This window comes from Pristis pectinata, chromosome 24, assembly GCF_009764475.1.
Source record: "Pristis pectinata isolate sPriPec2 chromosome 24, sPriPec2.1.pri, whole genome shotgun sequence".
In the NCBI taxonomy this organism is placed as follows: domain Eukaryota; kingdom Metazoa; phylum Chordata; class Chondrichthyes; order Rhinopristiformes; family Pristidae; genus Pristis; species Pristis pectinata.
The window spans coordinates 10,288,431-10,300,661 of NC_067428.1; the positions used below are offsets into that span (position 1 = coordinate 10,288,431).

General features: G+C 43.0%; 1 protein-coding gene across 6 annotated transcripts in view; it reads right to left on the reverse strand.

Moving 5' to 3' along the window:
* Nucleotides 1–12,231, reverse strand: part of sema6bb (sema domain, transmembrane domain (TM), and cytoplasmic domain, (semaphorin) 6Bb) — a 426,944-nt gene that overhangs the window by 208,968 nt on the left and 205,745 nt on the right. For all 6 annotated transcript variants that reach the window (XM_052037846.1, XM_052037845.1, XM_052037844.1 and 3 more), the window contains one exon: nt 6,383–6,500. In XM_052037846.1, coding sequence (XP_051893806.1) covers nt 6,383–6,500 — 118 coding nt within the window. The remainder of the gene's footprint in view (nt 1–6,382; nt 6,501–12,231) is intronic.

Here is a 12,231-nt window from a genome sequence, read left to right on the forward strand (position 1 = left end):
AGAATTGCCCAGGCAAATTTGCAGGTAATTTCTGTCCATAAAGATTTTATTACTATCTTTCTCTCCTTTAATGATGCTGTTATATCATGCAAGGGTATGATTGTTTCAGGTCCTGCAACTCTGCCAATACCTCAGCCCAATCTTACATGATTGCCTGAAGACTAACACTCTGTGGAATACTACACTCTAAGCTTGAGCTTGTTTACAGGTTCCTACTGTTTCTCCAAATGGGGACACAAGATGATGGTGATCAGGAAACCTTGTTGAATTGCTACTATTCCAGGTCGGAAGCCAATTATGGCAGAGCTCTTGTTCCTGTTGTTAGTGCCAGTTAAAGTCTGGGTGGGGGGGGGGGGGGGGGGGGTGGGTGGGGGGGGAGGGGTGGTAGGCAGTGTTGGAGATTGATATCTGGTACCACAGTAGAGGAAAGAACATTGGTTGGAGTATTTACTTTCAGGATGTAAAAAGAAATAAAGCTTGACAGATTCAGAAATGTAAACTTGTTTTATTGCAGTTGTCACGGGAGCAGAGCTGAAGAAATGTATTGAAAACATCGCCACCTCCATAGCAACTCAACGGAATGAAAGAGGCAATCTGGTTATGAAAGAAGCAATGATTTCCTTTGGATTTATTTGGAAATATTAAGTTGTCCTGAAGGTTGTAAATAAAGTTATTCATAACTTAAGAACAACACAATGCTGACTTGTCAAGTAGGTGTTCGTTGAATGCATTTAAAATCATGTTTTGAATGTTTCAGAAATCCCACAGTACATCAACCATAGTGAGGGAAATGCTGGAATCAATTATTAGGGACATGGTAACAGAGTACTTAGAAAGCATAATATGACTGGGCAGAATCAACGCATGAAAAGGTTATTATGTTTAATAGATCGGTTGGAGCTTTATAAAGATTGTAATTGACAGGGTAGATATGGGTAAACTAAAGGAGGTGTATTGGATTTTCAATGAGCACTTGATAGAGCACTAGAAGGTGATTGTACAAAAAATTGGGGATCATAGTATGGACTGAGCATTGGCTAACGGAAAAAAAGAGTAAGTGGGGCATTTTGGTTCAACAGGCTGTAAATTGTGGGGTTCTGCAGGGGGCAGTTCTTGAGCCTCAGCTATTAACAACCATCATCAGTGGCTTAGATGAGAGTTATGTATACATGATGATACAAAGATAGATGGGAGGTTAAACTGTGAGGAGAATCCAAGAGGCTGCAAAGGGATATATACAGGGCAAGAACACGGCAGATGGAACATAATGTGGGGAAAGTTGAAGTCATCCACCTCAGATGGAAAATAAAAGGAAAACAGTATGTTTTGAAAGCCAAGATAGTAAGAAACGTTGGCAGTAAGAGGGATCTATGTATCCTTATAGATGAATCACAGAAAGCTAACATGTAGACTCAGTAAACAATCGGGTAAGTAAATGGAATATGAATCTTTATAACAAAGAAGAGTGCAAGAATAAAGATGTCTTACTAAACTTATAAAGAAGCTTCAAGAGATTACACCTGGAGCACGCTGCAGTTCTGGTCTCCTTAAGATAATGGCAAGATAATGGAGTTAAATAAAAGGCTCAATCCACCAATTTCTGCAATTAGGGTATTATCCTGTGAGGAAAAGGAGCCCTGCATTCTCATTGGTCTAGAAGAATGAGAGGTGATTTTGTTGTGTTGGATAGTAGTCCTTCCTGCAGACTGGGGAGTCTAGAACAAGGGGTCAGACCGAGAAAAAGGGATTAGCCACTTAGGAAGGGGATGAGGAGAACCTTCTTCAATCATTGTTTGGGAATCTTTGGAATCCTCCACCAAATTCCAGCAACTTAAGCACAACATTGAAGCGGATAATATTGAGGGAGTATGCACACTTGAAGGTGCTATCTTTTGAAGCAGGTATTAAACATTCTTTGCCTGCTCAAACAAACATAAAAGAGCTGTCAGTATGATTCATAGAAAGCAGTGGAAATCTTCAAATGTCCTGATCAACAACACTAAACTAAATGAATTGCTCTTTCCTGTTTATGCAACCTATCTCTATAAAAATTGTATGTTCTCTATGTTACATGAGTTACTTCAAAAGTACTTTGATGGCTGCAGAATGGTTTACAACAAGTCATGTAAATGCGAGTATTTTGTTTCTATTCAAAGTACTATTAGATTGTATCCTGAGAAAGCAAATGTGTTGGAGAAGTAAGCTTTGAGGGGTTGCAAATATAACCTTGGTTAGGGTAATAAGACCGAGGCATTGGCTAAAGAACTAGGCAGAAGTGGGTCAGTCTTTCTGCTCATGGAACCAAGGCAAAGTATTGTGGATGCTAGAAGTCTGAAATGAAAACAGAAAATGTTGGGAATACTCAAAAGTTCAGGCAGCAGCTGTGGAGGGATAATCAGGGTCAATGTTTCAGATCAATGACTTTCAATTAGAACTCCTTCCTCAGAAGCTTTAGTTCCAGTATGTCACTTGTATTTCACATGCCTCTGTAAAGGCTATTCCAAATAATTTACCGTTTCCTGGTGATTTGTTGGCAGTGACAGAAGTTCAAAGATCAAAGACTGGAAACTTTAACTGTCTGTATCTCAACAGACACTGCCTGTCCTGCTGAGTATTTCGAACATTTCCTGTTATTCCTTCTCTTGGTTGCCTTCAATGATCGCTGTTGGGTATATGTTGATGAGTGGATGGCAGTTGAGGGGAAGACTGAACTTGTCTGTGTTGAACAGTGAAATGACACACACTAAAGCTAACACATGTGAATAACACATGTGAATAACACATATGAACAGCCAGGAGAATAAGAGTCCATGAGAGTTACTCACAGGAGAGCACCACATGGCCCATGCCAGCTGCCTCAACAATCCCATTAGCTGCATTACCTGCTCCTTAATGTCCTGCAGTCCTGTTACTTTATTTGCCTTCACATGTCCATCAAGTCCCACTTGATTCTTTTGCCACTTACCCACACTAAGGAGTAATTTACAGGAGGCAATTAACCTACCAGCACATCTTTAGAATGTGGGAAGAAGCTGAAGTACTTGACAGAAACCATATAGTCACAGGGAAAAGGTGCAAACTCCACACAGGCATCCTTGGAGCTGTGAGGCAGTAGTAATAACTACTGTACCACCACGCTGCCTAATTTGAGCTGGTATTTTCAAGAGATTGGGAGAAAACTGGAAAAATAAGCACTTTTAAAAAGAGGCCAAATGTTCTGAGTACACTTTCAATTAATTCCATATATTCATTAGAATCTGTGAGTGAGATATGACTGATTGCCAGCAGAATAAAAGACATTATTTATGACTCTTTAGTTCAAGTAGACTTAACTTTTTATGTCACTTGTATTTCAAACACCTCTGTCAACACTTTCATATAAATAATATACTGTTTCTTCGTGAACTGTTGGCAGAGGTCGAGGACGAGACTGTAAAATCATTCACTCGTGTCAAATCATTCTTGTATTACTTCAGTAAATCTTGTATGCAAGATTCTCAGTTTAGCTAAAGAAGGAAAAGGAACTTAAAGAGGAGGGGATTTTACAGCAGCCTTGCTTCACGGTTTCATTGAAGAAAATTATTTGCTTCGTTTTTGTTTTGCCATAGACACTTCCACACAGGGGCTCTTCCTCTGGTCAGCTGCCCACTGATCTCAAGTAGATGGAGTGTCTATTACAAGGATTGTTAGTGGTAGGACGGGGGGCGAGTTTACTCAGACCTGAAAGCCAATTGACAGTAGAATCCCAGCTTGTAAAATTTTTATTCCTAGCTTTTGGCATGACTTCCATGGAGTGAGCAACTTAAACAGGCAAGGCATAGAAGGATACGGTCCAAATGCAGGTAAATGGGATTGGCAGAGAGGTTGGCAGGGGCATGGTGGGCCAAATGGCCTGTTTCTGTGGTGTACGACTCCGTGACTCTCTGCCTCTGGAAAAGCTGAATGAACTCCCTCTATTTGATGTGGGATTCTCCTCAGAATTGATGTCAGCAGAATGATTAATTCAGAGAATATTTGATAGTCTCTCTGCTGGTAATAAAACTGCCATAACATTAGAAATATTTATCGTGAGGTTATTATTTTCTTCTATACCACAGCTGCTTGTAACTCAGCAACCCATCCCCCATCACTGACATGTGCCCCAGTCAGCATGTAGCCATTGTCACAGTCTGAATCAGACAGTCTGCAACCTCAGGGTCCTATCTGACCCTGACCTGAGCTTCTGACACCAGATCACCTCCTTCATCAAAGCAGCTCCCACTTCCACCTCTGCAACGTCTGCCCTCTCCACCCCAGCTGTAATCTATCTTCTGCTTTTGTTACCTTCAGACTTGACTGTGTCTGTGCTCACCTAACAATTCTTCCATCCTTCATAAACCTTTGCTCATCCAAAGCTCTGTTTCCAGTATCCTAACTGATCTCAAGTCCGCTGTTAAGATTGATGAACTGTATTGGTTCCTATTTCAAATATTTTCAACTGCATGTTCAAATCTCTACAGAACTGATGTCTCCTACCCCTGGTCACCTCTGCTAGCCCTACACCCACTGAAGACACTGCATTCTTACAACTCTGGCCTTAATGTCCATCTTCCACCTACTTTGCTCCACTAAAGGAGTCCATGCCTTCAGCTGTGAACTTTCCTCCCAATCCTTTCCCATTCCTCTCTTCCTTGTAGCTCCTTAAGACCTACCCGAGCCAAGCTTTCAGTGACGTAACCAGTTATCTTCTTCTCTGACATAAAATTAGATCTCTTTCATGACCTTAAACATTTGTACAGTCACAGATTATTTCAAAAAGATTTTCTAAGAGGAGGTAAATAGCGATACTGTTCTCAGAGGAGTCAGCTGAACTCATTATGGATATGATAGCTTTGTTTAGAGCAGTGACATATCCTTCAGGAAGTGAAATGGTGGGTGGGCAGGGACCATACATATTGAGCAATACACAAACAGGAGCATCAGGCCATTGTCTCCCGCACTATCACTGACCTCATCAGCTCCGGAGACCTCCCCCCACAGCCTCCAACCTCATAGTTCCCCTACCCCGCACTGCCCATTTCAACCTTCTACCCAAGATTCACAAACCCAACTGCCCTGGTAGACCCATTGTTTCTGCCTGCTCCTGCCCCACTGAACTTGTGTCTTTGTATCTTGACTCTTGGCTTCTGCGCTCTTCCTTACCAGTCCTGTTGAAGGGTCTTGGCCTGAAACGTTGACTGTTTATTTCTCTCCATGGAGGCCGCCTGACGTGCTGAGTTCCTCCAGCGCTTTTTGTGTATTGCTCCAGATACATCCAGCATCTGCAGAATTTCTTGTGCCACTATACATGTTGATAGTGGAGGTGGGAGCAATGTTCTGTGCTGATCCACTATTTGCATACCAGTATTTTGTGTATGTGCACAGTGAAAGGGGAAGAGAAGGGTGATCTCTTCAAGATTTTTAAATGCAGCAAAGTCCAACCATCAGTACTCATTAGCCTGAAGTATAATTTGAATTAAGACTTGAACCTTATAATGCATTCCCAGCTGCACAATGTGATATTTCCATTTCACAAATGTGCCTTGATGCATCCTGTCTGAGTGATGTTAACCAACCTTTGCTTTGAGCAATTTTCTGCTGTGGACTTAAGCTAACTAATAACCAAGTCAATCAGGCATTACGCATCACCCCTTTCAAGAGGAAAACTGTTATGGGTATGTCTGCTGTTGTTTTAGCCTGGTCGACATTGACTGTGCCCAGATGGGACAAGAGTAGGAGTCTGTCACTGTTGCATTGTCCAGGAGGACAGCATCAGACTATGGGTGGGAGCAACATATAAAGAAACTGAATGGTCACCTTATTTACATTCAAAGTGGCAACCCTGACAAGTTAGCTGGAGACCACACACACACACACACACACACACACACACACACACACACACACACGCTTATGCCTACACACAGACACCAATACCACATGTACTTGTTCATGAAGGCACTGCAGTGGATTCACAGATTGGTGATTAGTGCAGTAATTATGGCTGATTTTCATCCCAGGCATGTAAAACTATTCCAGCTAAGATTACCCCTGACTTGACCGTTGAATTTGCATGCTTTACATTTCTGTGTACAGTCCCAGAATGCATTGACTCACTATTGAGTAGGTTTCAAACAATAAACTTTAAATTTGGAAAGCCAATGTCAAAACTAATTGAGGCCAAAGCTCTTCAAAACTTTTATGTTAATGCATTAACATTTCAGTTGAATAACAAAAATACCATGGAGACATTGCATAACATTACAGTCTCATTAAAAATAAGAAACAGAATTATTAAAAAGATTATCTTAACTGATAATTATGTAAAATTCGGAAGAGCCTGAATCACAGTCACTGCATTTACCTTCCACCTATGAAGAGGGTCCTGTTCACTTTCAGTATCCGTTGAACATCCAGCCTCTCTGTGAGGCCAGGGCTTGCTCCGAGTCCATTTCCAACAAAGACTACACTGTGCTTCATGTCTGTGGAGAAAGAAAAGGCTTCTGAGTAGGGTGTTTTGATGCTTATTTTCTGTTGAACTTAACTCTGTTTTTAAGCTATTCTGCAATTGATTTGGTGTTACTTAATGGGAAACTCTCAGAAGTATTTCAATCAGATTCTGGCTCCTACCCTCTTCCATTCCAGTCCTGATGAGGGATCTCGACTGGAAACCTCAACTGTTTATTTCACTCCATAGATGCTGCCTGACCTGCTGAGTTCCTCCAGCATTTTGTTCGTATTGCTCCAGATTCCAGCATCTGCAGAATCTCTTGTGAAACATTCAGCAGGTTAGGCAGCATCTGTGAAGAAAGAAACAGGATTAATGTCTGGTTAATGACCTGATGAAGGGTCAACAAACCTAAAACATTAACTCTGTTTACATCTCCACAGATGCTGCCTGATCTGCTGTTTCCAATATTTACTAGTTTTATGCTAACAGGCAATAAGTCAAATGTAGATGAGAGACATACTGCATAGTGAAGAATCAAACAATATGATCCTTAAAATTGCTTGTACACTGAATTTATATTTTAACAAGCAACTTGCTGCTGAATTAATGGACCTAGCTACTGATCACAGTTTGCCTACTGAATAGGTTACCGGTTTGAATTGAACTCTGCATGGCTTGTACCTCAAGTCTACTCCCTGCGTCATTTCCATGGCCACTCTAATGGCTCTGAGTACGGTGCACACTCAGAGAGACAGTTCCCGACAACCTTAAGGCCACACTGTCACAGCCATCCCACAAAGTGGAACAGTTTACGAGCCGTGACTGGAACCTCAGGTGGCAGATTCTGAGGTCCAAACCCCAAACTGCTCTGATGGGCTTTGGAAATATGCTGTCAAAGACTTTTACAACTGGATCTGAGTATTGCTAACATATAAAAATTAAAATAAATATAATTAAAACTAGAATTTATTTAGTAATTTATAAATAACATCACTTAAAAATATATCTGACTTCAATTAATTAAAAACATGAATAAACAAAAATTAAAATAAATGTACACAAAACAACTTATCTTTTCAATAAACATTGGCAAACGAGGGGCAAGGTTCAAAGTATAACTGTCCCTTCAGCTCAGAAGGATTCAGAACATTGATGAATCCAAGGGTGGATCAAGAGGTCAGATGGGCTGGTGACTGACCCCCAGCACTCTCTGTATTTCCATGTGGAAAATAGCAGGTGTGGAAGCCCAGAACACAATGACCCACACACCGCAGCCAGCCGACAGTTCTCCACAGAACTGCCAACTAGTCGTCAGCACGATCTGGCCCACTAAAGCACAAATATCAGTGAAAAGAGATTCAGTAAGAAGCATTTAATGACAAATATAAGCTAGTAGGTACGCTTTGTATATTTCAGTTCATTTCCAACAAATTAATCTTTGACAGACTTTGGCCCAGAAACTGGATCTTGTAGCTGCCACACTTCTGTGTGTTAACAATTCAATTTCATTGGTAAAACATTAACTGCAAAGGAAAATTTTGGAATTAGTGGGAAGAACATGAAGTCTATGATTTTCCCTTCCAGATCCTGGGTGCATCTAACACACTGATGCTTGGAGGAGTCCGGACACTTGCCATGACATCCGACAGTGTACAACACACACCTGGATGCCTTTTGCATGACTTTGGACCATGCATCCATGCAGAAACAGGTGTACTCCAGACTCTTCCTCTTGCTGTCATCTAACACCTCCAATGGAGTGTGTAGGAAGTTTTCGGAGGCTGTGCTCTCTGTGGCCTTTAGCTTGTATCACCCATCACAGAAGGATTTCCAGATCCATATCACATTGGGTTGTGAGGACAATCTTGAATCATCCTCTTTCTTAAGGCTGTTGATAACAGAGCTACTTCAGTGAACCTTTTGGAAGAAGTGTGCAGAGTCTGGATTGGAAGATGATCTTGGAGGACTTCAATGTGAGGAGCAAATCTTTGGCAAACCTCCTTGACATTCACCAGCAGGTGGAGTGGATTCTGCAAACTTTCCTGGAGCTGGTACATTTGCCTCCAACTCTCTCTCACTTTCTGGACACCCTTGTGGATGAAGGGCCTCTTGACGCTCACCTTGATTGCTTCCCAACAGTGCACCAGGAAACCAAAGAGGGGCATTGTGGTTCTCCAGCACATAATCTCCTTTAAATTATTCTGGGGCCTGGATTAATGGCAGCAGAAGTGAGGGTAGATTCTTTTGCAAGTAGTCCATCTGATCCTATTTATCCAACTTCACCATCAGGTCCAATGACGTTGGGAATGTGGTTTGGAGGAGTGGGAGTTGCTCCAAGAACTGGGTAGTGCAGAAATCCCAAAGGAAGCAGTAACTGAAATTATGGGAATGGTACTCCCTATCTATTCGTGGGAAAGAACCTGGTCATTGGGTGTGAGAGGCTCTCAGTTCTTCTTCCTCTTCAACAGTCCCTTGGGACAAGGAAGACTTGGATCCACTCCATTTTTGTGGCTTCTCAGTGACTGACGAGGCCAATGCGGGATCTACATACTCTCTCACAGATGGAGCACAAAGTGGCTGATGGGGCAGGAAGGTGGGTAGTTTGTCAGGTGGTACACTTTTGCACAGGGCCTCTGTGTGTTCCTGATGCATGGACTCGAGGTTCACAATACCATCCTGAATATTCCTTCTCCACTCAAACAGTCATGGGCCATTGATGCTAAGGAGTCAATGGAGACATTGCATTTCTTCAGGGAGCCTTCTCTCAGAGGGTTGTGAGTCTTTGGAATTCCTCGTCACAGAGAGCTGTGGTGATAAATTCCTGGAGGGCTTCAAGGAGTATGGGGACAGGGTGGAGAATGGACTTGGAATCTCAGATCATTTATCATCTCACTGAGTGACTGTGGAAAGTCAAGAGGCTGAATGGCCTACCCTGTTCCTACTTCTAGCTGTCCAATAATGGAATATTAATGGAATAATGTGGCCCATACTTTGAATGGTGAGATGTGTTTGTTATGTGCTACATATATGCACATTTTATGAATAAAGTATGTTTTTGTGAAGACAAAATGACTGCAGATTTGTCTGTCCCCCAGTTCTACACATGTGGCACCCCTGACTGTGGCCTTCACCTGACCTCACCCCAATGATCCCTCACCTTCCTTCCCCAACACTGTTGTGAGCTGCCCCCACCCCACCCCATACCATTGCCTAGGGATGGAAAGCAGTTTTGCACCAGCCTGCTTTTCAACCAGCTGTGGCTGTGCACCACCCAGCAAACAGGCATTTACTTCTCCGCTGACTCATGAAGCAAAGCCCATAGAAAACAAAGAATGACTTCCGTTTCCCGACTACCTCTGGATTTCTTTGCAGATGCTATTCACTTAGCCTTGACTGAGCCACTTCGTTGAAGGCAGCCGCACTCAAACTAAACAGCTGTACCTGGTACAACATTGCACTGAGGTCATATCATATGGTGCATTCTGTTCTTTAAGATACACTCACACTCATAACTGCTACAAGTTCTGTTGCACCTTTTATGGCTTCCAGAACTTCCAAAAGTGCTTTATGGCTAACGACGAGCTTTTTTTTAATGATGTCCCGATTGCAGTGTTCCCAAGAAAATGTGTGCACAGTAAGCTTCACAAACAATGATTTGATAATAATCATATTCACAGCTTTAAGGTATGTTTATTAGTCAGATGTACATTGAAACACACAGTGAAATGCATCTTTTGTGCAGAGTGTTCTGGAGGCAGCCCGCAAGTGTCGCCACACTTCCGGCGCCAACATAGCATGCCCACAACTTCCTAACCCGTCTTTGGAATGTGGGAGGAAACCGGAGCACCTGGAGGAACCCCACGCAGACACAGGGAGAACGTACAAGCTCCTTAGAGATAGTGGCCGGAATTGAACCAGGGTTGCTGGCACTGTAAAGCGTTATGCTAATATATTGGTTGAAGGAGAACTACAGCAGAGATACCCTCCATGTCCCAGGATCTTCTCCGTCCACTTGTGAGGGCAGGCAGAGGGCTGGTTTAAAACCTCATATAAAATCCACCAGCTCCAGCAGTGCCCCATCTCCACTGTCCCATACTGGAGGCTCAGCCTAGTGTTCTGTGCTTATCTCAGATGTGGGACTTTGAACCCACAACCTACTGAGTCAGCAAGCATGCTGCACATCTAATACACAGCACACTTGACCTGGGAATATCTGATGAGAGACCACTAAGAAACACTTATGTCAGCACATTTTAGCAGTCATTTTATTGAAATGTTTTGAAAGGTATAAAGGGAGATATTTGAAGATCAGAGGGACTCTCCCAAAACTAACGAGCGCTCATAATTGACTCTCAATAATCCAGCAGCTGATCCTGGTTTGCAGGTTAACTGGGTTTCCAGGTCTGGTCCTGGGTATCTCACTGGTCCTCTTCTCTGCACAAACAACTTCACTTTGGTCAAACAGCTGCCTGACCCGCTGAGTTCCTCCAGCATTTTGTGTGTGTCACTTTGGTAATGACCACCTCTGGTTGCGAAGGAATAGCCCTGAGTGTGGGGGACACTGAGAGCGGCAGTTCGGGGAGTTGCCTGCTCTTGGAGACCACATCAGGACGGACATTCTACTTGCTCTTGGTCCTGAACTTTACAGGAGATGGAATGCACATCGCTCCAGGGACATTCCAGTTTCTTCAGCGCACCATCTGGATCATCCGGCAGCTTGGCGCTGCTCCTTGGGAACTGCCCATCTCCCACCAAAGCAGTGGCAGCATCCGATGAGTGCCTGAGGGTTGCTGAGGCTATTGGGTGCTTCCAAGCAGAGAATGCAATGGTAAAGCAAGCTGGTGGTGAGAGGGGACGGGCAATGCCAGTAGCTCCTGCTCTAGAGACACAACAGACTGCGGATGTTGGAATCTGGAGCACCAACCAATCTGTCTGAGTTCCTCCAGCTCCACCTCTGGGCCTGGAACAGCTTCTCACTGAGGCCGTAGAGTGAGGCAGAGCTGGCTGTGTTCACCTGTTCAGGTACGTCCAAGTGCAGTAGATCCAGACTGCTGAAGACCCTGCTTGGTGCAGTGAATGAAGCTGTGGGTGGTGCTCAGTCCTCATGGAGGAGCTGTTGCTATGGTTATCAGAATCCTTTGCATTACCTGCACTTTTATTTCCTTCCCCTTTATTGCCCTGGATAAGTAATTGCACATGAATCGAGCAGAGTGCCTCACATATCACGCTTATGGTTGGTTTATGGAACACACTTGGATCTCATAACAGTGTCCACCAGGCAATGGGAAAGTGGACAGATTCGATGGAAATTTTCAAACTCAAATGCATCAGAAGTGACAAAGCAAGAACTGTAATGTAAAATAAACCAGATGTGTGGGTCACAGACAGAACTACTGGGATTTCTCAAAGTATTGGGGTCCATGACCACTGGTTACAAGATTAATTACTGTAACTGAGGGAGTGGGAGAATATGTTAATCTCCAAGGTGATTTGGTTGTAAGTCAGTGACCAAAACAGAATGGGAAAAGCATCAGCATATGGCGGATGCCAGATGAAAGGTTTTAAGTTTAACACTTGGAAAAGGCACGTTACAAATAAATATGCAACTCCTCTTTTTAAATGCATTTAACAGCTAATCAACTGTAATCCTAAAAGATCACTTTCTTTTTCACCATTCCAGCAGTTATGGCACAATTGATGCCACTTTCTGAGGCTCAGTCATAACTTGGTCTCAGTGTGAAATCTAATCAATTAAGGCTCTC